At 39.9% G+C, this 26,974-nt stretch overlaps 2 protein-coding genes across 11 annotated transcripts in view; one reads left to right on the top strand and one right to left on the bottom strand.

Annotated features, from left to right (window-relative positions):
• LOC131978709 (electrogenic aspartate/glutamate antiporter SLC25A12, mitochondrial-like) overlaps window positions 1-2,723 on the top strand; it is a 29,376-nt gene extending 26,653 nt beyond the window's left edge. For 4 of the 5 annotated variants that reach the window (XM_059342421.1, XM_059342424.1, XM_059342426.1 and 1 more), the window contains exons 18-19: window positions 1,973-2,022; window positions 2,091-2,723. In XM_059342421.1, the coding sequence (XP_059198404.1) occupies window positions 1,973-2,022; window positions 2,091-2,293 (253 nt within the window). In that variant the 3' untranslated portion in view covers window positions 2,294-2,723. Of the gene's footprint in view, window positions 1-1,972 lie in introns of all 5 variants that reach the window. The other variant, XM_059342423.1, reaches the window with a different exon arrangement.
• On the bottom strand, window positions 2,519-26,558 carry dync1i2a (dynein, cytoplasmic 1, intermediate chain 2a). Of its 6 annotated transcripts, none has more exons than XM_059342427.1 (17): window positions 26,420-26,558; window positions 24,875-24,992; window positions 23,884-24,001; window positions 22,103-22,190; window positions 20,922-21,011; window positions 20,531-20,646; window positions 13,997-14,086; window positions 13,650-13,812; window positions 13,454-13,553; window positions 12,517-12,642; window positions 10,938-11,084; window positions 10,024-10,137; window positions 8,663-8,796; window positions 6,758-6,902; window positions 6,024-6,164; window positions 4,064-4,189; window positions 2,519-3,462 (listed from the first exon to the last, which is right to left on the bottom strand). In XM_059342427.1, the coding sequence occupies exons 2-17, from the start codon at window positions 24,980-24,982 to the stop codon at window positions 3,349-3,351; spliced, it is 1,920 nt and encodes a 639-aa protein (XP_059198410.1). In that variant the 5' UTR covers window positions 24,983-24,992; window positions 26,420-26,558; the 3' UTR covers window positions 2,519-3,348. The 6 variants fall into 6 exon arrangements, with proteins under 6 accessions (XP_059198410.1, XP_059198411.1, XP_059198412.1 ...); XM_059342428.1 differs by having other exon boundaries at window positions 13,997-14,083; XM_059342429.1 differs by having other exon boundaries at window positions 20,952-21,011; window positions 26,420-26,557.
• Between the last annotated feature and the right edge of the window lie 416 nt (window positions 26,559-26,974).

Here is a 26,974-nt window from a genome sequence, read left to right as displayed (position 1 = left end):
TTAACCCTGTTTGCACAAATGCGACCTCCTGTCAGTGTCTACCAGTTCTTGTTACCCAAAGACTATTAAAAAGGTGGATATAACCTCTTGGTCTGAAAAATGAAGCAGTTGCTGAAGTGCCTTAAACCTGCAATCTTTTAATGGCCAGCAGGGGGCGACTCCACTGCCAGCAAATAGAAGTCTATGAGAAAATGACCCTACTTCTCACTTGATTCATTAATAAACATGTTGCTAAAGAGTTTATGGTCTTAATCACTAGCGCAGAGTCTTCTTCAATAAAGCATGATGATCATTCATTCATTCAGAATAAAATAGATAAATCAGGGTGTGCTGTACGGCATGGCTACCCAATGGTTGACAAATCGCTGCCACAGCGACCTGTCATTCAGGACAGAATAGGAATTTGTTTTTTGGAAGCTATCTGCACATGAATGCAGAATCTGTTGGAAACAAGACAAGACTTTGGTGTTGCTAAATTGGTGGTTTCCAGCTGTAATCTGAATGTTATCGACCAATGACATTTAAGAGGGCTTTGGTTGCGTGCAGGTAAATCTCCTTGTGGAGAACAAAAGCGACAGAGCACATTGGCCATAGTGTAATCTCAGGATGACTATTTGGCTTTTTTAAATTCTCTTAATTCTCTTTAAATTCTCTTAACTCCATTCTCGTGTCTCAGTTGCTCATCACTCTGTAAACAATGACAAACACAGTTTTGGACTGAATAGCTGTTATCACGGATATCTGCTGGCTCCTATCAGAAGCTAAATCTTTTACAGACCAATAGCCTGTGCGTTCTGAGTTTGGGTTACAGAACATGTGCATAATGTTCTAAGGTTCTCAGTCAGATCCACACTTTCATCCAAATATGGTACTATAATACTTCTGGCTCTTAAAAAACAAGACGACACCAAAATGCCAACTTGCGGCTTCAAAATGGTTTACCATAAACTGATTAGTGACATCTCCATGGTTACGTCCACTTCTTTTCTACAGTCTAATGGTGTGTATGAGCAATTTCATTAATTTGATTTTTATACTATTATTGTACACTAGGGGCACTAAGCACCTGACAGGTATTGATAAAGGTAGCAAGTGGCAATAACAGGTAATACACCAGAAGGGACACAGTTTTTTTACTTTGTGTAGTGGCTATTTGTAAGAAGTTCTTTCATCTTTAAAATCCACATTTTGGTTCATTTGATATCCAGCTCAAAGCAAACAAACATTCCATGCTGCCTCACTTGCTACCTTTATCAATACCTGTCTGGTGCTTAGCACCCCCAGTGTACACAAAAATAGATACAAAATAAACAATAATAATATAATATTAAAATGAATTAAATTGCTCCTACAAATGGTCTTACCCTAACTCTAATTCTCTCCTCAGTTGTCCTGCCGGCTCCGAGCCAACTCCCAAATCTTTGATCGCTGACCTTCCCTGGACAATGTAGTATTAATAGATTAGTACTTTTACTTAAGTAAACAATATAAATACTTACATATGCAAACATTATGCTTAATATAATAACCTCCTTTATTGTTTGGATGTTGATATTCTGCAAGGCAATAGCAGAATTCCTCCCATGTTTCTTGGTGCAAAGTAGAAATTGTTGGTATTTATTTTAAATATTTGTAAAACAAAAAAATACTTGGTAGGTGTATTGAACTAAGCGCTTAAAGATTCAAACATTTCAAAGTTGCTATCACAAACACGCCATCTACTGATGCATATTATAAAGTGAGATTCCTTAATCATTTTCCCAGAGCTGCTCCATATATTTATTATGTTAGTTATTAATAGATTGTGCTTAGTTATAATTGGCTATTCACTCTCTCGCTTGTCTAGTAAATGCATTTACAAGGGAAAGAGTTTGCAGATCATTGCCTCCATTTGAATAGAAAAATAAACAATAATAATATAATGAAATTGCTCCTACAAATGGTCTTACACTAACTCTAATTCTCTCCTCAGTCGTCCTGCCGGCTCCGAACCAACTCCCAAACCCTTGAAGGCGGACCTTCCCTCTGTGACTGCAGACCACGTAGGCGGCTACCATCTGGCTGCTGCGACCTTTGCAGGCGTGGAGAGAAAGTTTGGTCTGCACCTGCCCAAATTCAAGCCTTCAGGAGAGGCGACAATCAAACCAGCGGTGCCCCAATCGGAGCCACAGGCTTCATAAAGCGTCACTCATCGTGGCTGCGAGGGCTGCATGCTCCTCCGGTCATCATGTTTATCGAGCCACGTTTCAACTCAATACTTTTGAGCGATTGTCTTACTTTGAATGCTGCATGAGAATGGCTTTACTGTGTTTTTTCTTTTGCATAGCTTGCACAACTTTATTGTACATATTGTACTTCTCCACAGAGGGACATTATGGCATGACGAAGGATTGTATCTGCGCTTTTCTGGTGTGCAATAGCTTTGGTGTGCATGTGTCAGTTAAACTACAGAGACACGAGGATGTACAGATGTTTTCAAAAGTGTTTATTTTGAAATCATGACCAGGGACTCGGGAAATAATTTAAATGTATTTATTGTATTTTATTGAAATAAATCATTCAAACTGTTTCGTCTCTAGTGTGAAAAGTACATTCTCAGATTTGAGATTCTTCAGGAAACAAACGATCTCTGTTCAGATCCCGTCAGTGTACGTCACTGAGCAGCTACAGCATACATGATCATCTTCTTAGGCATTGAGGATATCCCACTATCTCCAGTCTAACCAGCCGCACTGATTAAGTGAAAACCGGTGCAGAATAGAACAATATAGAAAGTAGAAAGACATCTGGATTTCAGTATTTTACAAACAAGAGAATATTTCGGTTATCAAGTCTAAAAGGAACAGAGATGACAACATGGTTCTACAGTTATAAGTTTACATTCCTGGGTGTTTATAGATGTGATTGTTTTACTACAGCTTTGGTGGAGATGGAGCTCAACTATGAGTGTTTTACCTATTGGGATTAAAAAAAAGAATTAAGGCTTATGTTAGCATGCCCTAAATGAAGACAGGGTTTACAATCAAAGAGTGAACTTAAAGTTTAAGGCATCTGGTTGGAGAAAGGAAGACTGGCTTGTGTTTTGTGAATATGGCTTCATGTTAGTGTCTGAGGTCGAAAGCCCTGTCCCTTGTGTTAATCCGAGGAAGACTGGTGACGGTCCAGCTAACTGAGTTGTCCAAAATAAGCAGGTGTAAGAAATCAAAAGATGCCCGTATTTCTTTCTGATCATCTTCTCCCTCTGGTCATGTTGTCATCACATCTTTTCCCTCCGTCAAAAAAAACGGGGCTGATATAAACAAACGCACCACTGGTCCCTTAAACATCGCTTCCCTGAAGGCGAGTCGATCAGGCAGCCAGGCGCTGAGCCGCCAGCTCCTCCGCATCATCTCTGTTCTCGTTGATCTCTGCCAGCGTGCGAACGAAGCGGGTCCACTCGTCGTTCCGTGGAACGGAAGTTTGCTGTGGGGGGAGAGGCACGGCAGAAGCATAACTAAAACCTCAAATACAAGCTTCTGTGGCTGCACAAGATCACAGGTGATAATAAACAGGTGCATCTCAATACATGAGAATATGATGGAAAAGTCAGTTTCCAGTAGTTCAAGTCAAATAGCCCCAATCAAGTATTTAGTGCATATAGCTATATTTTTCAGAGGCCAACATTTCCATATTAAACATACTTTTCAAAATCGGTCTTTTGTAATATTCACATTTTTTTTAAGACACTGATTTTTAGGTCTTCATTAAATGTAAGCCATAATCATTATAATTAGAAGAAATTAAATAAATGAAGACATGAAATGTTTCATTCTGAGTGTAATTGATCTAAAGAATGTATTATTTCCACTTTTTGAATTGAATTACATAAATAAACTTTTCTATAATAATATCTAATTCATTGAGATGCAGCTGTGTGTGCTTATTTATGGTCTCAATCACAAAGTCAAACTATAAAAAATCATTTGAGTGAAATCCATGAGATGCTGTGCAATAAATCACTAACAACAGGACAAATTAAAGCAAGTTAAAGTCTGAAACGACATGTATTTAGTGATTAGCTCACCTCGCCAACATCATAAACAAGCACCCGTCCATCAGAGTCTCCCACAGCGATTTCTCTGCCAGAATGAGCCCATCTGACCCTGTTGAGAGCCGGGTTACCGTCCACTGTGACGCTGGCGGTAGGAACCTACAACAGAAACACCATAAAATACCAATTAGAAGAGTGGAAACATGCTCTTTAACCTCTATACTGCTTCCATTTGTGGAATTTTATGTAGTGAAGAAAGGTAGATTCATTTTTGAGTGTGGCTCTGCTACAAAAGAAGATTTGTCTCCTTTTAAAGCTGAAGTAGGCAGTATTTTTTATTTTATTTTCTAGCTTTCTGAAAGCTTTTCTAGTAAACTACCTATCCCCACTTTAACACTTTAGACCGAATGCAACATTTGCATCCGTCTGCATGTTTTGGATGATCTTGTAGATTTTTTTAGACACATAACCAATCAAATGCAACAGGATTCCCTGTAATACACTTGTGGAAGGTGAAAGGGGAATAACAACATCTGTTGTTACTAGAGGTGTGAACCACCAGAGTCCCCAGGATAAGATTTTATCCTGATACTTGAGTCACAATACGATATAATTGCGATTTTAAGCATTTTGCGATATGGTGAGTATTGCGATACAATACATTGCGATTTAACAGTTTAACCAGATTTTGTGTCCACAAAATTAGATTCAATCAGGAATTGTTTTGTCAAATCAGAGAAAATTCTCAGTCTATTCATCTCACAAAGTATTCAGCCAAACTGAACTGAACTGATATCAAACATGTATGGATGACAACAACTGCAGCATTTTATCAAACTTTCCTCAACTTTAAGCTTCACTGCTCTGAATTTTTTTTTAATAAAACATCAAAAAAGTCTCTAAAATAGCTTTTTATCATGTGAGAAATATCTGCAGTATCTAATATTAGATCGTTCCTGTCACAGTCTGACTCTGAGAAGTTGGTTCATGCATTTGTTTCTAGTCAACTAGTCTATTGCAATGGACTCTTCGCTGGACTGACAAATCAAACAAAACAAATCTTCATCTTATTCAGAATGCTGCTGCCAGAGTTTTAAGCAAAACCAGAAGGTGTGAACATATCACTGCTGTTTTAATCTCTCTTCACTGGCTACCAGTAAAGCAAAGAATCCATTTTAAAATACTTCTTGTTTTTAAAGCTATGAATGGCCTAGCTGCCTCTTATGTTGTTGACATGCTCTCTGAATACACGCCAGACAGATCCTTGAGATCATCAAATAAAGGTCTCCTCACCCAGAATAAAAACTAAAGCAGCTCATGGTGCCTTCAGCCATTATGGTCCTACTGTCTGGAATTCTTTACCACATGAACTCAGGTCTGTTACAACAGTGTCTTCCTTTAAAGGCAGACTAAAAACACATCTTTTTTCTCTCAAGCTTTTAGTTAGGTAAAGGGTAAGAGGCTCTTTTAAAAGCAGTACTATTGTTGTTTATTTTAACAATGATAATACCACTACCTCTTACCCTACTCTACCCTCATTTTTTATGCTGTCTTATAGGATTTTATGTATGTCACATTATTTTATGTTTTTTTAATCCGTTTTATATATAATGTTAATGCAATGTTTAGTGTATGTATATTTTATATTTCTGTCATGTATGATTTTTACTTTAAGCACATTGAGTTTACGTCCGCCGTATGAAATGTGCTATATAAATAAATTTGACTTGACTTGACACAGTGTAATACATTTGTCATTATTTTGTTGTTGTTGATTATTGTGATTTAAAACATGTTAATGTGCTTTAGGGTAAAGGCTTTTAAATGGTTATTATTTAATGTCTCCATCTGTTACAGAGGCTGAAAAATAAATGATTTAGGAAACGTTCCGTGCAGTTTTTGGAACAATGTTGTGCTTTTCTTTCCCATTCTGTTAATGGGTTAAGATGTGAAGGTGAAATGTGTGTGTGTGCTCTTAGTACGAGTGTAATACCTCCGTGTCGTTGTTCAGGTTCCACAGGTCGAGATGACCGACTCCGTCCACACAAGCAAACAGAGCGGGGTGAGTGGGAGACCACATGACGTCATACACATAATCAGAGTTATCTTCAAAAGAGTAGAGCGGCTTGTTGTTCTGCACATGTATTTGGAGGGGAAAGAAAAAAACATCTGTTTATACAAAGACATCACCATTTGATTGATAGCTATGATCAAACATATCTGATAAATGCACAATTTGGTGATTATAGCATTCGTAAACCAAACCAATTTTTTTTTTTAGATGTCCAATTTTTTTAGACTTTGGTCCAGAGTTAAAATATGTTGATGGATTTGCACAAAAGTTGGCTTTCATGTTCCACACTGGATGAATTGTGAACTTTTCATAATCTGCCACCATCAGAACAAAATTAGTTAAATTTATTTTGCTTATGATCACATACCTGCAAAACTAATTAGCTGTAGTTTGTGATGGATGCTATTCGAGCTTATAGTAGCTGTAAGACTATAATTTTTGTTAAATTAGAGGGAACAAATTGGGATTTTTTGGGCAAAAAAGTGTCAAAAAGAAAAAAACTATAACTGAACTACACTGTAGCTGGAAATGAACAAAAGCTGGACTATAGAGAAGCTTGTCAAGACACAAAACACACACTGTTCTCTTATTTTCCGACACACAGATGGGCCTTTTTCTGCCAAATCAAATGAGTTTTCTAGATCTTGTCTAACCTTGGTGCTCCACAGTTTGACAGTCCAGTCGAAAGAAGAGGTAACAAACAGGTGAGAGAAGTCCAGAGGCCCCGCAGCTGTGTGGCAGTGGATCCCTGTGATGGGCCCGTGGTGGCCCTCGAACATCTCACTGATGCCTGCTTTGCTGTGGAGCACACAGGAGATGAAGGAAGGGTCAGTGACGGATTAAATCAAGCGTGAGGAATTTAAAGGGACAGTTCTGATTTATTGAAATTGGGTTGTATGAGGAACTTATCAATAGTCAGTGTATTACCTACAGTAGATGGCGGTCCAGTTTGAAAAAAACAAACAAGGAAGAAGTACCAGTGCTGTGGATGGTGGCAGCAAAATGTGTTTAAATTACTTATTATTATTGCACTGCTTTTTCTTGGGTCCTGTTTAGTTTTATTGGTGGGAACTGAAGCCATTCTATCAATCTACGCTATCCTCAAAACCACCAGACTGCACTGACAACAAAAAAACTGTAATTTCATCTAGAGGAACACGGTAGTTGTTGGTCTTCTGCTGCCTCCATCTGTTAGTTTGTTTGTGTCGTTGTGTGGCTTCCATGAATCCGAACTAGCCCTTTAACACATCAAAGTCACAGATCGAGGCAGCAGTGAACCAGCAACTCCTGCTTTTGCGAGGTAAAATTACTGTTTTTGTCAAAGGAGTCTGGTAGCTTTAAATAAGCGTGGATATCATGGCTTCATTTCCCCCTGCGTAACCGTAAACAGGGCGGTTTGACGGCAATTTAAAGCTGTGAGAACATTCTAAATATAGCGTACACTTAAACCGAAATTTTAGTAGGTGGTTTTAATGTGTTGCTGCTGCCCATGTCCACAGCAGTACACTGCTTAGATTCCTGATGTTGGTTTCTCCAAACTGGGGGCGTGCCCACCGCCATCACCTGTAGGTAATACAGTTACTATAGTAACTCATACAGCCACACTTCAAAAAAGAATATGAACTAGCCTTTTACTTTCCAAAAGCAGCAGATGCTGAGTAATGATCTTCAGTTGTGATGTTTGAAAAACATTTCTGTACGTGCATGAAGAGAACAAAGAAAGAAAGCAGTTAACACTGCTGTGCCTAAATCATTTATAGACCTCTGCTGGACGTATTCACATTAATCATTTACTTATATCATGTGATTACCAGCGGGGTGGCAAAAGTGTCTGCAACCCCTCAACCACATGTTGCAGAGCTGTTACCCAACTGAGGCTCTGATAATTAACGTAGAGAGGTAAATACTCAGCATGAGTGATGCTTATGCATTATTAACTGCGATCAGAGTATCATACCATTGTAAATGAGGTGGAAAATTATTCCCCCAATTACAGAGGTGATTCTGCTGTGCAAAACCCAGCAGCTATCCCCTCTGTGCGGTCTCTGGGCATACTGCAGGACATTTATCGTGGCGCTAACACGCTCCTCAGTGGCAGCTCTGATTTTAGACACATTTTCTTTGCTTCTTTATCCGACGACCAACCACCACGAGGAGCCCCGGTGCCTTAAATGAGAACATTGTGGGATGAACTGCAGTTTTAATTCTCCCCGGGAAGACTGTAAACAAACTCTCTCACCCAGAGAAACGTACTAAGAAGGAGAAGAAGAAGAAAAAAAAAAAAAGGACAGGGGAAAAAATGATTTGTTTCCTCTGCATGTGTGCCCTGTTTATGTTGAGCGACCTTTGCAAACACAACTGACAAGCGGAAAAGAAAAACAGGATGACTGGGCAGGAGTGAAACCTCAAACAGCAGGAGATCAAGTGTTGGATTTGAGTTGCACTGGGAAGTGAGTGGGCTATATTTATTTGACACTCGGGCCGAGGTGGGCCCGACAAGCCGCCTCAGTTTCCTGGCGGTGTTTCGGGAGGGGACCGCGGTTTGCTTATGAACACACCTTCCATGACGACACGACATGTAGACGGAGCCGTCCTCGCTGCCCACCACGAAATTGTTGACATCTCCGAGAGGGAAAGACATGGAGGTGACAGCTACGGCTTTGGACTGCTTGAACACCAGCTCCATGCTGTCCTGCGGAGGGGAGGCGACATGGAACAACATCTTTAACAAGCTCCCCGCTCAGGCTTTATGTTAACACACGCGCTGCCAAGCACAACCTATAAAAATCACTTGACAGTTTATTAATGCGTAATCTAAATTCAACTAGCACTTTATAAAAAATGGAAGCTTGACATTGAGGTCTTGGCAGCGCAGATGAAATGACACAGCTAGCAGAGTTAATTTCCTTGAAAGTGAAAAATGAGTTGTAGAGAAAAAGTCAGGGGGAAATACCAAACTGGAATGTTAAAGCGAAAGAGTCCGGCCAAAATGTTTGACATTTAGAGTGAAAGGGAGGGACAGGAAGCGTGTGGAATGCGAGTGTGAAGAGACAGAAAGTACATAAAATATAAAAGTTAAGCTCAAGGCTTTAAAATGAGATGTATTATTAACATAGTAACTTAATTTTATGGCTAAATCGTTGACCCTGAGTTGTTTATGTCATTCAGAAATATTCCTCTGACCACCCAGAGGAGAGAAGTCCAGCATTCCCATTCATTTTCACTGACAATGTTTTAGAACTCATAATAAAATATCAATGGCCGTACACAAACAGAACTGTATATTTTACTTCAAAATGTCCAATTTACCAAAAAAAAAAGGGTCAACTACAGGCACAGTCAAACATTATCTTTCATTTTCAGGTAGTACACAGGGAGGAAATTAAGAAATGTGAGTGACAGTAAACACATGCTGACACTATATTAGCGATACATTATGTCAATAGCTACAGAAAATAAATTCTACATTATGTTACATGACTTGGAAGGTTATTCTTTTAAGATTCCATGACTTTTCCAAGACCTTTAAGGATTATTCTAGTTCCATGACTTTTCCAGGCCTGTAAAATATATTATAAAATTTCATTTCCCAGGTTTTCCATGTGTGAACCCAGAGAGTCAACTTAAACTATGTATGTATGGCACATTTTAAAAACAGGATTAAGGACTATTTGACCACTGAATGCACATGTCCTGTTACTTTATACTGCTAATTTACATTTGATGTGATCTGTTATTTGTTATTTTTCCCATGCAATTTTTTATATAGTTCGTTTTAACCATTTCCTGTGTTGTGTTAAGTCTGTTGCTTGCTCTTTGATGACAAACTTTTTGTACTGCTGTCTTGACCAGGAGCTGAATGGTAATATTTCTGGAACAATAAAGGATAAATAAATAAATAAAGATATATATATGTTACCTGTGGCTGAGAGAGCATGTCCAGACTCCAGGAGCAGATCTTGCCGTCAGTAGAGATGCTGATCAGGTTGTGGGCGTTCTGGGTGCCGACCACATTCACACAGTAAACTGGGTGCTGCAAAGAGAATGAAGGAATTTTTTTTTTTACTCTTGTGCTATATTAGAATAAAGTTTGAGCCTACTGCGAACAAAGAACATTTACTCAAGTACTGCACTTAAGTATAATCACAACTATTCTGGTCATACCTCACTACATTTCTGAGGGATATATATAGTCACAGAAAAAAAAAAAAGACGAACATTTTTCTTCAATTTCTTGTTAGAGTTGAATTTAAGAGCTGATACCTAGCCATTTTGGATGGTTTCCTTGATAATAACCAAAATCATTATCAAGAAAACCATGGGATATGTCTAGATATCAGCTCTTAAATGAAACTCTTATCAGCTAATTTAGTTGTTTTCATTATATTTGTCCAAACAAATGTACCTTAAGTTGTACCAGGCATTAAAATGAACAAAAAATTAAAGAAAACAAGGGTGGTCTAATATTTTTTCCCATGACTGTGTGTGTGTGTGTGTATATATATATATATATATATATATATATATATATATATATATATTTTTTTTTTTTTTTTTTTTTTGATAATCATATGTCATTTTTCATTTCTCAAAACATACATATTTTCCTTTTTATGCATTTTCAGGGTTCGTACAGCTTTTAAAGACTAAAACAGTCACAGGGTGAATTTTTCTACATTGAGTACTTTTACCTTCAATACTTTAAATATATTTTCCTGATTATACTTATACATTTGAACTTAAGTAACATTTCCCTTGCAGGACTTTTTTTTCAGTGTGGTATAAGTACTTTTAAAGTGAAGGATCTGACTACTTCCTCCACCTCTGGGTTACCGTGTGTGCTGCTGCTGACAGAGGAGTCCTCTGCACCGGGGTCCTCTTGTTGCTCCTGTTGTCCCACAGAACAATCTGCCCTGAGTATGTGCCCCCCACCACAACGTTGGGGTGGAACTTGGCAAACGCAGCTGACATAACAGCAGACTGTCAGGGGGGAAAAAATGGAGAAAGGGATAGGCAATGTTTAGTTGTTCTAGTGATGAAAGAGTATGTGTTTATAGTGAGACAGCTTGGCGACAGGTCTGTAGAAATACCATCGTGTCCAATCAAAAAAGCAAGAGAGAAAGCAGACCAGAGAGAGGTTCTGGTTCTACTTCATGATCATTTTGGAGCATGTAGGTTGTGATGCTGTTGAAATTTCGTGTGTTTTAGTGACACATGTTTTCATTATTATCTCCACCTAATTTATATTAAAGCAAGGATAGGCTCACCTCTTTTAAAGTACAACTGAACATTATAACCTTCATGCAGGACTTTCAGTTAGTTTTAGCAAGGTGTACCTAATAAAATGGCGGCATTTTGTGCAGAACTGCACAAACCTGTACAAAAGCTGAACAACAGAAGCGTTTTACTTCATCTTTTTGATGGCCAAAAATGGAAACAAAAGTCAACACAGCTCAGGTCAATTTTCCACTGAGGTAACTGACCACAAGGCAACTCTTATAAAATCAGGATCTGACTTGATGGCTGCAGAACACTGCTGAGTTTCATATCAGCAACAAAAATTCAAAGTTGGCAATAATCAGGACAACTTGAACCTGATGGTTTCCTGCTTCATCTCAAAGTTAAACAAGTGTTCTGTGCGTCTGTGCGTGTTCTGGCTCTCCTAAAACACATCTTTCACCACTTGTGCCTCAGTTCTTACAGTGCAAATAAAACCTTGAGGCTGGTCAACAGAATTATTATTAATTTTGGGATGTTGACCTAATTCATGATTTTTTTTCTTGTTTTTTTAGGTGGCATACACACTTATCAAGCCACAATCTTCATCTAACCTCAACATTTTCTAGAAAAGACTTTTCTTGACAAACACTGTGGTGCAGGGAAAAAAAGCTGCGTTGACACTTCTGTTCAGTTTTATTCATCTGAGCAATACGCCTGCATCTACATCCGCTCTGCCGACAACAACATGTGGTTCTACTCAACTTGTCTTGGTGAAGCCGCCTCGGGGCAGGCATTATAATAAGGCTGGGCAGAGCGGCGGAGCTGTGCTGCTCTCCCTGCTCGCTCGTCTGAAACACAGGGCCCTTGTTTGGATGCACATGATAACCAGCCCTGCCCTACACACTTAATCCTGCTGCAGCGCTCGGATTCCATCCAACTCCTGCACCACAGGTCTTCTCCGGCGCCTCACGAACATGTGTTTGTGAATAGATGTGGTGGAGATGGATGCCAGTACGGTGAACTCACAATGTTGATGAAGGCGGGAGGGGTGAGGGGTAGTGGGAGGAGGAGAGAGGGGCGGGGGAGCAAACAGGGCTTGGTTGGCGGCAGTGTTCCACGCTTGTCATGGAAGAAGCCACCCGTGAGGATGTGGGGAGGGGGTGGGAGCAGGAAGCAGAGAGGCTTCGGGTACCTGACAGTGGAAGACGTACTCCGGTGTGGCCTTCTTGTACTTCATGTTCCACACTAAAGCCACGCCGTCTGGCTCGTGTGGAGCGTCCTCGTTGTTGTTGTATGAGGCAACCAGGAGTTCAGGATACTGGTGACAGAAAGAAAAAAAGTCAGGCCAAATGAATGTCGGGGGGGAGGCAGACATGCCCCCCAGGCTTTGCTCCATGTGGAAAAGCCTCGCCTGCCCTCTGTGGTGCTTCTGAATGCCTTAAAGAATGAGTAACCTTTCCTCAAGATTTACGGCTCGTTTAATTAGCCCTTCCCCCCTTAAGAACTTTGGTAAATTACGCTTTTATTTCCTTTCATATTTTTAACCCAAAGCTACGTTTCTGAGAGCCCTCAGTGGAACTAAAACAGAGCTCATTGAGAAACCCACTGAAGCGCACATTAAAAACAGAAACACTACCCAGATGTAAACAAACCATTAACCTCTCCTGCTGCTTCTAATACTTAATCTGAGATTTACAGTTTTTGAATTGAGAATTTCAAATTGCAAGGGTGCGGATATCGCTCTGAGCTGCTAAATACTATGAACAAAGCTTTGGTGTTCAATCACTGTCAGAAGTCGTTGCAGAATCATGCATTAAATGACCTTAGACACCAGAGGAAACAAATCATTACAGCCCCCGACTGAGTGACAATATGTGGGACATAACTTACTTTTCCTGAGGGACTTGTGGCGGAAAGTAAATGCTGTCAAACTCAAGCTATGTAATCATAAAGCATTATGCCTGTGCGAAGCTAAGCTGTTTAAACAGCCAATTAGCAACACTTACGCACATATTACTTCTATTTTAACCCAATGATTTCATTTTAAGGATTGACATTTTGAGAACTGCAAACAACTTCCTAATGCTGGTAAGAGAAATGTGTTGATTATAAAAAATAAAAAAGAAGACCTGGAGGGACCAGTCCAGACAGGTGACAACACGATGCTTGGACCAGCGCTCATCCATGAACTGCCTGTTGAGGAAAAGCTTTGCTCCGGCCTGGATTTCACTGAGGAAAACAAAGCACCACAAATCAATAAAAACACTTGTTCAAAAAACAATTATCATGTGTATTTTTTTTTGTGTAAAACACTCCAATTATTACCCCTCCTTCTCCTCCAGGTCACGACCGCTGTAGTCAAAGAAGAGGTCCACATGCTCTGATAGAGCGCGCTCAATAATGCGAGTGCTGTGGTCGAAGAAATTCACAAACTCTTCGGAGTGCAGGATCTGGAGTTTTTCCTCCTCTGTTAGCTCGTGGGGGGGTGCTATACAAAGAAACACAGTGAAATGTAGTGGGGATCCCTGCTGCTCGTTGCCATTATAATCTAGCATGTGATGTGCTGCTTTACAGGAATAGAAACCTTTTTGTACGCCACAACAAATGTAACAATAATCCCCGAAGTGGCGCAATTTGTATTGCAGGTATGCATAATCATCTTTACAAGGTACCTTCTTCCTCCTCTTTCTGGTCTGGTTTCTCAGTCTGAGTCTCCACGACTGGTTGAGGTGGAGCAATTTCTTCCTCTTCTTCTTCCTCTGCTAAACAGAAAAGGAACTTTGTTAGACATTGGTGAATAGACTGAGTTATATAGATATGTATATACCATGTCTCTGAATAGACATATTCCTCCGACGAAAGAAATTATTAGAGCTGTCCATCCGAGCATACCAGGAATATGTCATTATCTGGTCTTGTGAAAAATAAAATTTTCACCGTGTGACCGTGTTCGGTAAACAGTTCTTTATAATGTTGTGATTAAACACATTGCTCTCAAGTTGAATTCTGAGACTGTTCACCAATTTTAGACATAAAAGATCCATATCTGGCTTCAATCCCACTCACTTATGGTTTACACCCCACCCATTCACAGTACAGATAGCGATACATATCAAATAGCTGTTTAAACAGATAGAGATAGCTGTGTTTAAGCTCACCCTTAGCAACTACACTGTAAATTAGCCAAGCAGATAGCTGATGTTTTTTCCTCTTCTCAAAGCTTAATCCAAACAGGACACCAAGGTTAAATTTATATTGGGGACACATTGTAGTGGAAAAGACAAGTCGTATCTACAGCTGTCTCTCTGCTCTGCACCAAGTGTGTGCAAAGCCCTGCCCTATCCTGAAATTCCCAACAAACAAAAGTTGAATATTCAGATCGAGCCATAAAATTGCAAATCCAATCAAATCAATTTTGTCAAAACTTCAATTATAACCAGGCAGTAAAACTAAGCTCAAAGTAACAAACTCACATAACGAGCGATCATGCCTCCATACAGACGTTTCATACCTTTTGGTCACTACGTCTTTCACCTCCATTATTTTATTTTCTTTTTTTCTCCACACAGTGATTATGGCCACAGCAAAAGACTGATTTTGTATCTCTGCCTTGCATTTGTTTGGTTTGTCAGCACAATGTCGCCTTTCAAAAAGGAACCTGCTCTTCTATAGCGGGGAAGTTTGTCATTTGTGTTAAAAGGGACACAGCACAGCGGGTGCCTTGTTGTCATAGGGACCCCTGTCTTTCCGAACTGTTAATGAGACTCTAGCCATTCAATAGAAAGTCTAGCTGTCAGTGTAGCCGTTTCCTCTGTGTGCCTGTTGCAGGTTGCCCCCTTCTAGGCCACAGGGCAGCGGGGCAGAGGGTGTGGAGCAGCTGCCCGGGTCCGTCCCATTGGTCTGGCCAGATGACGGCATGGTGCAAAAGCAGATGGTGATGCTGGGATTGTCTTGTGCTCTTCAGAGGTGGCATGGGGATGGCACAGAGGTTTTCCGCCTGGCTGCCCCAAGACAAGCTTCTCCCTGAACAGCAAGCCTGTGCAATTACCATCCTAGCAGGAGGTCCTGCAACTCCTATTCAACCTCAGAGAATGTACAACAAAATACAGGCCAGACCAGCTGGCAAACTGCACACCGGTTCTACCTCAAAGAAGATGAACACGCTTTTTCAAAACACATCTCTTTGAGACGGTATATAGCCTATGCTTTCAATGTAAAAAAAATAATAGCAAAAGCAGCACAAAACAGATTCATGAGGAGAGGGGAAATACTCGCCTGGTTCCTACAGGCGTTTATCTTGGTACAAGCCTTATTGTTAATCTAAGATGACAGCACCGCACGCCAGAATTTCCTTCCTACCGAGATAATCTAAATGATAATGTCATCTGTCACTTTGTCCATAAAGTGATTTATCCCCTTTCTCAGATGGAGGTTTGGGGAAAAAGGTTATTGGGTACACTGATGAGTTTACAGAACTGGGTTGATGACACAAGCCATTTCAATGTACGGCCATACTCTGCAACCAACAGGAGAAGGTTAAAATCTTTCCTTTCAAGGGCCTCAATCAGGCTTAAAGGAAAACAGTAATCACTGTCTTTCAGCTAGTCCCGGCCGTGCTCGTCAGCCCTTTCCCTGGTGAGGCAGCCAGAGCAATCAACCTGCCAGGCATTAGGAGCGGATAGACAATCTGAAAATAAAGGGTATAATGCACCTGCCAGCCAAAATGGCCATTTGGAGAAAAGCTAGTGATCCTGGTGACCCCGCTGGGGATGTGTAGGGGGGTAGCTGCGCCTAGCGATGGTGGGTGGTGGAGGAAGGGGTGGAGAGGGGGGGTTGCATTTAACAGAATTCACCCGGATCACCGATGTCCCATACACTGACACCTCCTCTCAAAGCAGGCTCAATTATGGCTTTTGTACCACTTAAGAAATAAAAGCTTTTTGGGGGGGAGCTGGACAGAAAGGGGGGGTAATCACAGGTCTTAGTCAATGGACAATATATTAATGCAAACACGATATGCAGCCAGTGATGTACAAAGTCTAAAACTAAATGACCTATGCTCCACGCTGCAGGTGTCTTCCACTTTCTATAGTTCCCTGCACAATAAAGGTCTGACTTCAGTGCGTGCAACTGGGTTGTTTTTTCTCTGTCTGCATGTAGAAAGGCCAATAACCAGAGAACACAAAACTACTGATACACACAAATATGTGCACAATAATTTCTTGTTTCCTAAAATAGAGATTCTCTAGGCCCTAGTCTACAAAATGCACTTCACAAACTGATCAACCATTTTTCACATAACAATCCATCAACATTAGCAGGTATGTGCAGTATTGTAGGAAATTTAAAGCAGGATTTTCAGTACAATTCAAGCACTTTTCAAACACTTTCAAGGTATCTAAACCAAGTCCCTACGCCTTTATTGTCACATCTAAAACATTAGTATAAGTGCAAAAAATTCTTTAAAAAATAAATAAATAAAAAAAACGGACAAAAAAACTCCCCTTGTCATTTCAGCGCCCATGTCAGTCAATCTTGTCGTCCAGTATGAGACGCCAGGAGACAAATAATTGTAAATTATTTGATGATGATTTTTTTGTTTTCGTGAGAGATTGTGTCGAAGAAACACAGCAAAACCAAGCATTTGCCGAGGAGGATATTCAAATTCAAGCATATTCTAAACCTTGAAGACATTACAGTTAAATTAAGCATTTCAAGATTTTGTATGGAACCTGTTAAAATGGCTGCAAGCTAAATAAAAACAAAGACATCAGCAGTCAGACTTCTGACCATCTGATAACACTCTTCAAGACTTAGTCATCTGTGAAACAGGCTTCTATTGTTTTCTTCAACATGGTTACACATGTCTCCACTGACACCGAGGTCTAAAGATCACGAACAGGCCGACAGTAAGCAGAAATCCAAAACCAGCACTCTTCTCCTGCAGAAGAATGTCTGTCACACATACCAGACAAATTCATAATATTGTTAAATGAGATCGAGAACAACAAACAGGTTGTAAAGGTGCGAAATCTCAAACCGTACGCAGGGGGGAAAAAAGGAAGATATTCCAAATTTCTCATTCAAAATGATTAGCGACTGTATGACAGAGAGACACAATAGATATTTAACAGTACTAATCATCAAGTGCATAAAAGCTGACCACAATTACAAGTGCCACTTCAAACAAGAAGGCCATTAAGGGCTTTTGTGATAAAAAGTTTTGACCTGCCTCTGAATTCAGAGTGATTAAAACAATCGCATTCAATTAAATATTAGATTTACTAAACTGCTCTACATACTCATATTCCTGACAAGCCTTTTTAAACGCTGCACCAGACCAACCACTCCACACACACACCATCCCCACCCCCCAACCTCCAACAATATCTTACTCCATAATTACAGTCTCTTGTTGAGGAGTGCATACTGATGCTGGATATTACCTACTAGTGCAGTCTGGGAATACTGCAGCAGCCACGGCACAGAAAATCACCAATCTGATGGCTTAAATCAACTAATTTCCTGAAAAACTAAGTACAGATGGAACAGACTGATTCAAATCTAGAGCTGCAACTAAGTATTATTGTTATTATCGGTTAATCTGATGAGTATTTCCGCGATTCATCATATAAATTGTATAAAATCTCAGAGTCTGAAAGTCCAAAGTTAATAAGTTAATAATAATGTCTTGTTTCCTCAGTGTAAAACCCAAAGATATTCAGTGTAATATGATTTAAAAAAACAGGAAAACACAATATTTGAGAGGCTGAAACCGCATTTTCTGCCATTTTTGCATACAAAATAACTTCCTTAACAGTTACTTCTCAAACTAACTGCTACTGCTTTATTCAAGTCTAAAACTAGAATGGCGAGCACAGACCTCTGCTTAGGCCAATAGTGCATTTATTTGCTCCTCGGATGGTCGCATTTCCTGGGAAATTGGGAAGTCGTTCTTGCATCTTTGTGTGTGTTCATGAACTTTAAGTCGTAATTTGGATTTCTCGCTCATAGCGTTTTAATAACGTTGGCTGTTTCAGGTATTTGTCTGACAGCGAAGAGTAAAGGAAGCGGCTCAGGTGAGCCATAAAACGTGTGGCAACATTTTCGCAAACGTCTCAAGTAAGCCACTCGCATGAATTTAGTCCGTACAACAGTTGGCACAAATACCCGATCGTGCAATGTTAACGAAAGTGAAAAATAATTGGTGTATCTGCCCTGTGATTCGCATCAACAACAAAATGTAATGGGTTCTTCCTTGACCCATGCTTCACCCTTCTACTAAATTTCATGAAAATTGGGCCAGTAGTTTTTCCATAATCCTGCTGACAAACAGACAAACAAACAGCCAGACACGACTTCCTTGGTGGAGGTAATAAAAAGGCATCTATACCGTCCCGTGGTCACAAATGTAGCAAGTAAAGATGATTTTATGTAAAAACGTGTGCTGTGACAGACGTCTGAGAGGACATTTCAGGGCCCATCCAGAATCAAGACATAATGCTGCCCACATTAGTACCAAACAAGTCGTGTAACCCGATGATGAGTTCTCCTTGACTGTTCAGGGGTTTTCTTTGGGTCAATAGGCCAGGTGATGTTAAAATCTTTCACTCCTTTCTCTGAGATGTCTTGCACACACTGTGGGAACCCTCGGTTTGCAGCAGCCGGGGCACGGCAGCCGCTCCCTCTAATGCCACCGCCTGCTGACCTTGAGAGTGCTGCGCCGTTGCCTCCTTTTGACAACATGATAAATCGCTCAATCAGAGAACAGGCCTGACGCCACCCCACACATCAAAAATGCGCCGAGGGGAGCAAGCTGGGAAGGGGATGCCATCTCATCGAGTGCCAGAAGTGATGGTGTGAAAATGCACAATGTCACTGAGTGTGTTTTGTTATGTGCCTGTTCGGTGAAGGGAGAAGACAGGGAAGCGAGGGAGTTGATGAAATGATTACATAGTGGCAGAGAGGGGAAGGGGGCCTCGTGTTGAACAGCTGGCAGAAACCATCGTTGTTTAACACAGTTTTACAATGCCCAGTAGAGTCCAGAGGAAAGAGCGATGAGGTACAGAGGGATGCTCTTCATCCTTCACTAGTTCTGCTCATAGTTTTCCACAAAATCAAACAATTTCGTCTTGCTCGTGCTGCATGCCACCTCAGGATTTACTGCACATCACCTGATGGGACAACAACCAACAATCTAAACGCTGTTTAAAATCCTAACCAGGCTTTCAAGGATGCTTAAAAAGATGTGTTAGCTGATGCAAATAAATTGAGCAAACAGCTAAAAAGACAGGTTCATTCGAAGAGCTGCAGTCGGACGTTTTGAAGGATCGTTCTAATAAAAAAAGAACAAACAAAATAAAAAAAAAGCTAATCAGGATTTCAGTGGAGCGAATTATTCGCCATCTGTCATTACATAAATCAACCAAGAACAAGCAGCACACCCAGTATTGCATATTTTATGGAACATGTGTTCAACATGTGGTGTCAGTAGTAGCTCAGATATTCTCTCTGGACAACCGCATGAAAGCTTCAGTGCAGCAATTACATACATATCGACATGCTTCAGAGGCGGTAAGCAGCAGTCGAATGCAGCGATTGATATCTTCCCCCTCAATCGCATTTCTCCTTCCTGTCACTGGCTTTCTCATCCTGCTCATTAATTATACCGCAGTGGAGTTGGTTGTGAGGTTCAGAGGATCAGGGCTTGTCTGAATTTAATCTCTCCTTTGACTTCTTATGTTTCCTGGGCCTCATTTTCCCTTTACTTTCATCTCAAAATCAAATCTCTTCCACTTGTTGTTCACTTCCGGTACCCACTTGTGCACTCACACAGCTCACAACACTCCGGTTAGGAGTAATTCTCCACACCTGGCGCGTCATTCTTGCAGGAAAACAAAAGTGTTGTTAGCAAAGAAGCTAAACATTTTAAAAGGACCACCACATTTTTTATGCATCCACAGATTTAATCCATTGGGTTCATGTACATTATGTGACTTTGGTGAATCCAAATCAACCTTTAAAAACACCAAAGTCACACAATAAGGCAATCACACCAACTGTTCGAGGCAGAGGCAGACCAGCAACTTCCTGCAATTGCAAGGTAAAATTGGTGTTTTGTAAATGGAGTTTGGTGGCTCTAAAGAGAGCATACATGATGGCATAGAAATTATCCCTTTAACCTATGTAATATATGGGAGAATCACCTTCTTTTTGCTGAGTCATGACAGGTGTCTGGGTCTCTTTTGTGTAGGACACAGTCTCACGTGGAGGGAAGTCCACCTGTGTGACTTTGGCCATTCCCAGTTTTGGAGTTCCACGCCTAAAAGCACAGAACAACTCAAACTTTGCACAGCTCAATATCACCACAAAACAACAATGATTATAACAAGAAAAAAAATCTGCTATCACTGTTTTCATGTGATTCTGTAACAATTGTCACCTGCTTCCAAGTCGAATCAAAGTCAGTATGTAAATGAGTGTTTCATGGGATGGCTTAAGATTAGTGTAACAATCAGTGTGAATCAACTTTTTAACCGATTAATGACTCTGGAAGACAAAGTAATCATGCCATAGATTGAGAGAAGGGAAAATGACCAGGAAAGGAGAGAAGAGAGTGTCCAGTACCCCAGCTCAGAATCAGAGTGAAGTTGAAGAGTGGACGGGTCAGAGTCCCAGTGCAGAGTCCTGGTTAGTGTCACAGCAACAAGGCAGCATTAGTGAGAAAGACAAGCGAGCACAAATGAGGAGAGGAAATAAAGTTAGCATCATGGCACACAACATGCTGATTGGCTCCAAATCAGTTAAATTTACATGTCATCAAAACACTCTTACAACTGGATCTTTTTTGGTGTTTTTTAAAGCTTAAATCTGCCCGCACAAAGCTCAGAGATGGAAGAATGCATCTGCTTAAAATGCATGGACACACTGCCTCTCTGAGTGAAATGACACAGGGTGTAATGTGCAGCCTGCAGGGCTGATACAGCCTGAACTGTGTCACACCAAAGGCTCTGAGTGTTGTGCAGACAGAGAGGGAGGGAGAGAAAGAACCCTCAGGGAGAAAACATGACCTCCATGTGTGTAGGAAATGGCCATGCTGGTGAGGGAAATGAGTCAACACGTAGGGGGAACAGCTCCCTGGGCCTGATGGGACACTGGGGGAGCTAGAATTTCAGCCCAGGGAAGGTCTCTAATTAGGGGTTAAGAAGTCCCCCAGGCATCACAGCAGCCTGCTGTTTTATTGTTAATTTAGGATTGTCCTAATTCAACGGCACACAAATTAAATAAACATGCACTCAGTTGGCATAAACTCGTCATTATTCACTGTAATGGTATGAGACTTTCTGAAAGATTTTTTAGCTCAGTCGCGCTTAGTGTAATCACGCTATGATTATATGCACAGCCTTTGTCTGGAGTTGAAAGTCATGCAAAGCCCATAAAGGAAAAACACAGCTACATTCAAAATACTTCAGCGCTAATTTGTCGCACAACACATCTGCAGTTTAAGTGGCTTGAGAGGCTGTGACAAGGAAATCACATTCATGCTGGCATAAGCATAACTGAGCACATGAAGAGCATTTTTGAGAAGACGTAAAGCTCAATAAAGCACGATGCATTAAACGTGTTGCCTTAGGTGGAGAAAAGGGCATTAATTCTTCATAAATAGGGTTGATGGCATTGTTTCCACACTTGTAATGTACTGTACTAGAAGCAGGGAAAAAGGTTGTTACTCATACTGTTGCCGAGAAGTGTGTGTGTACGTGCATGTGTGTGTGTACCTGGGTCCCACGGCTCCATCAGAGTCTTGGCTCCCTGCCTCACTCGGTGTGCCCGCCGATTTGGGAGTTGGAGAGACAGGAGGAGGGACTACACAGGGAGACAGACAATAATCATCTGTTACAGTGTGGAGACGTTAAGATATTCACAACAGGGTACAAATGCATCCATGGTGAATGCCATTAATCCTAATGTAGATTTCCTGATGGCTTCATGTAAGTGAGCATGCTGTTATGTGTGCAAAGCCTGCACATTAGAAGCAAAGCAAGTTAAACATACAAATCAGTCTGTATACATAACAAACAGAAGCCGTGGCAAGGTCGGCACATACTGGCAAAGAAGCAGTACACTGACTTGGTTTTGTTGTTTGAATTAATAAAATGAAAATAAATGAAAAGTAAACACAACTATGGTGATTTTTCATTCCTGTTTCTAGTTTGGCTGCATTCTGTGAGAGCCATGAGGATTTTCTCGTGGATCTCTTCTGCCACCTGCTGTTAGCAACGTGTCAATGCTCCAGCAAGCCCGCTGTGGATTAATTCTATAAACATTACACAGTTCTCCCAGTTATTTTTAAATAAAATCTACTGGAAATATATGAAAACTAAGAAATCTAAAGTAAGACTCATGTTGACAGGAAAAAGTAGGGAAGTTGCAGCAACATATTAATCTTATTAGGTTAGTTACCTAACCATTTAGTTGTTGTTTTTTCATGCCATTTAATGAGCAAAGTTTCTGACAAACAGCTTATTAACACAGTGACACATTTAGCTGCTGCTGCTCTGTTATCCAGCATCATAAATCTGGAGACTAGATGCTGGAGAGGATGTAGGAAACAAGTAGAAAACTCTTTGGGAAGATGTTGAGAATATCCTAACGTCCATTTGTGACTTAAAAGAACCTCTGAAACTGCAAAGTATTTAGGGATTTAATGTACTCCGAAAGTTGGGGATAGAAAATAAAATGGCTATCAACCATAGAACAAATTTTGGACATGAAAAAAATCAATTTACAATAATAAATCACCTTTTTTTAAAATTAAGATTTACTCCAAAGATAGTCTCTGTAAAATAACAGACTATTTCAGTAAATAAATATTTATTCATTTATCCTGAATAAAAAGCATAAAGACTTGCAATTATTTTGAAGTAATCTGAAAGATGATGATAATAAAGTATTAAAAAGAATCTGAAGTTACAATGTGAAACAATAATGTTTAAACCTCACAAGAAGGAATAAACTAGGGGTGTTGGAATACACACCAGACAGAAAGCAATAGGACAACTAAACACACAATAATTAGGTCTAGTATTTGGCTGGACGTACATTGCAGTCAATGACTGTTCAAAGGTTACCACATCCATAAGCCCCTCTTGCTCGTTTCTGAGCTTTTGTGCCTTCAGTGTAGTCTTTAATAAGTCAAACACATGACCAGCTGTACTGAGGTCAGATGACTGCGTTGGCTATTAAATATCTGTATGTTTTAGTTCAGTATGCTGCTGCTGAGACCGGCTTTGGGGGATATGGTGGAATAATTAATGCAACAATTCCTACATTACCCAGATTAATGTAAACACCCTATAACTTGAGTCAAAGAGCCAAAACACTGAATGAATCATAGACTGTCCTGATAAAATGGCTGTATGTGAGATATAATAGTAAATGAATGTGTAAATAAATGTGAAGTCCAGCAACACTGTGAACGTACCTGTTGCTGTTTTCCTAGGGTTACAGAAAAAAACAGTAATCACAGCGAAGCAGCGACAGATAATATGAAACATACCAACAGCAGGAGTTTCTCCAGTTATGCCCATACTCTGTAGAAGAGCCTCCGCCTCACGTCTTTTTTTCTCCAGGTCAGAGTCATCCTGGTGTTGTGCAGCTTCTTTCAATTGGTCCGCCTGGAAACAAAATAATTAATGCCATCTTTAAATAAGCCACAATACATTACATTTATATTATCTCAGACAATAGCAAGTTTTGTCATTTCTAGTTCTGAGAGACTTTTGCACATACTTAAATACTAATTAATACTATTTTGCACTTAATGCGCGAATGAAACATAACTAGCCTTTTTCGAATAAAAAAAATGAGCTGATCATCAGAAACACTTTATAAATGTATTAAAAAATTGATGAATTGATTTAAAAAAAAAGCTGGACTTAATCAAATGCCTGTGAACAAAGTACAACTTTCAAAGTACAACTTATTTCCATTGTGGTTCCTATAGGGCAGGAGACAGGGGCAAGTAGCAGCATATCATACATACATCAAACATGTATCATTCATATACACATCAATTATTCATAAGACACAAAAAAACATTAATTACAGTTTCAAATAAAAATGAGCTGATCGTCAGAAACACTTTATAAATGCATAGAAAATTGATGAATTGATAAAAAAAAGAAAGAAGCTGGACTTAATCAAAAGCCTGTGAACAAAGTACAACTTTTCCATTTTTGCACTAAATACTTTGTCTGTGATCCTGTGTTGGAGGTGTAGATTTTTCCTGTCATTTGCAAACCAAATTGCAAGATGAAAAGGTTTTATACAGCTTCCTCCTCCCAAAAACATTATTCCTGCTTACAGCTGCACAAACAAAAAAAAAGGTATATTTCTTGTCCTGTACTGTATTTACAGTATACTACTTATGATTATAGTACAGAACTGGCAGACACATAAAAACGGACCACACCATACTTTACTCTCCATATCAATCAATGCATTCAGTATCAGAGAATATTCAAAGCAAGTAAGAAATGTAAACGTACCGCTTGCTTCTTTCGCTCCTCCTCCTTCCTTTTCTTTTCCTCTCTGATTTGTGCCAGACGTTGCTTCTTCCTTTCAAGCTCTGCTTTCAGCTCACTTTTGTCAGACATGATGCCAAAGCTGTATACAAACAATAAACAATGCAAACATATTATGTGGCTTGTATCAACTGGCAGACTAGCAGTTTGGATAGTGGTTGAGTGGAGTTACTTTGCTAAAACACAAGGCAGCAATATTTTGATAAAGATGAAACGGTTGAACATGTATATTAAAGTTTCAGAGATGTTGGTTTTGATATTAATGTGAACTACAACACAGTGATTTATGTGAGTTTTCTGGAAATCTACTGAAGTTGCAGCAAGAATTTTTATTGGTATTATTATAACAAAAATATGGAAGACAGTGTGCAATTTCAAACAAACTGCTGATAAACTGAGAAGAGAAAGTCATCAGACAAAACACTTGATAAAATTGTGGGTTTGTGAGTTGTGTTTATTTGGCATGGCAATGTCTGTCCCTTTATATTTTGTAACGTATGTATACAAACTACATATCTTTGTCCGTCTTCATTTTCCATTAAGAATACCAATGACAATATTGTATAGTCTAGACAGTACAGACAAACAAAACAACAGACAAAAGGTAGAGACAAACACCAAGCATCAATGGTGTTTTCAGGTGGAGTGGTCCCCTTGTGTTTGCATGGTCTATTGACGATTTACGTTATTAAAATCTTAACAAAACGAAAAGTATCTCCTGACAGATGATGACCTCAGCTTCAGTACCACCTTGCACAGAAGTGGAGACAGCTAACGTTATCTTCCCAGCTTCACCTCGCAGTTAAAATGATCATCCAGTGGTGTTTTCTGTCTTCGCTGCAGCTGAGTGAGTGAAACATCTTAGCCATTTGGAGACAAATACTTCAGATATATGAACTTCTGTAAACACCACAGTCATTGTCAGCCAGCTAACAGAGCCCCACCCTGCTGCTAGAACTATTCACACCCGGTTAGCTTAGCACGGGGTTATCTTGTCCGCTTCAGCCGCTTGTCTCTGGACCTTGTTGCATACGCGTTTGAAATACAAACTCGCATAATGTTAATGTGATGTTTATTGTACTAATCACACCGTAGTTTCATAGAAAACACGCATTGTTAGCATCCAATCGGCCTCTGCTAGCCTCCCTTGTTATGAATGGCTATAGAGCTAGCTTAGCCATCCTTGTTGTAAAATGAATTCAGTATTTTTTAAGATCACGCGTAGCTTAGCGTAGTTTCGTACGTATAAAATGTTTTTCGGGTAATATAAAATGTGACTTGCACAACCCAACCCATCCTTTATGATTAGAGGAGTGTTAGCTTCATCTGTTAGCAGCTAGCTGCTGCAGTGAACCGGACGTTGGTCGCAGTGCTGTCATGCGCTTTCAACTCTCCTGACCGCACAATTAATACATCAAGTTGGGCTACAAACACAACGACAAATACAAAACTAATATTAAAAGTGTATGATGTTATAGCTAACATGACATTGATGTGTAGATTACAAACCTTAAGGCAGGTTTTCGACCTGACACCAAATGCCGATAACCGACACAGCCAAAACAAACGGGCTGCCAACACAACTACAGGAGCCGGGAGGGCCAAACAAGAAGCACTTCGCTTTGATGGGGCTGTGCTGCAGCTGCCATTTGAGGTCAGAGATGGTGAGCTTTGGGTTTGGTTAAACCTCAAAGAGGCAGCGTTTATAGTGTCAGGACAAGCCTTGGGATGAAGTAGTGAATGTTAGTGGTTCATATTGTTAACCCTATAAAGCCAAATGTATCATATTTGTTACACAATAACTTATTTGAAAATTTGTCAGTTGTCATTTTATTGCATTTCATACATTATGCATTAAATAAAGCAACATACAGTCTTTTTCTCATTTAGGTAAACTAGGTAAAGGTTTAACTGACATAATTAGGTATGTTAAGAGTAAAATTGAGATATCTCTCGAAAAATTCAAAGAAATACATTTTTTTTTTGGTGTGAAAACGTCATATCAGCAGATGTATGATGTTGTGTTATATGAAAAAAAAAAAATTTGTATGTTTGAGGAAAATG

The sequence above is a fragment of the Centropristis striata genome, chromosome 10, assembly GCF_030273125.1.
Source record: "Centropristis striata isolate RG_2023a ecotype Rhode Island chromosome 10, C.striata_1.0, whole genome shotgun sequence".
In the NCBI taxonomy this organism is placed as follows: Eukaryota; Metazoa; Chordata; class Actinopteri; order Perciformes; family Serranidae; genus Centropristis; species Centropristis striata.
Note: the sequence above shows the minus strand (reverse complement) of the source record. Positions and strands in the feature narration are given on the sequence as shown.

Bases quoted from the DNA above. Each gene is read 5' to 3' on its own strand.
- dync1i2a (XM_059342427.1), bottom strand. From the start codon at position 24,982: ATGTCTGACAAAAGTGAGCTGAAAGCAGAGCTTGAAAGGAAGAAGCAA. The intron at 13,813-13,996 runs GTACCTTGTAAA...TTCTTTGTATAG, and splicing joins CCAGAAAGAGGAGGAAGAAG to CACCCCCCCACGAGCTAACA. The intron at 10,138-10,937 runs GTAACCCAGAGG...TTCTCTTTGCAG, and splicing joins TGTCAGCAGCAGCACACACG to CACCCAGTTTACTGTGTGAA.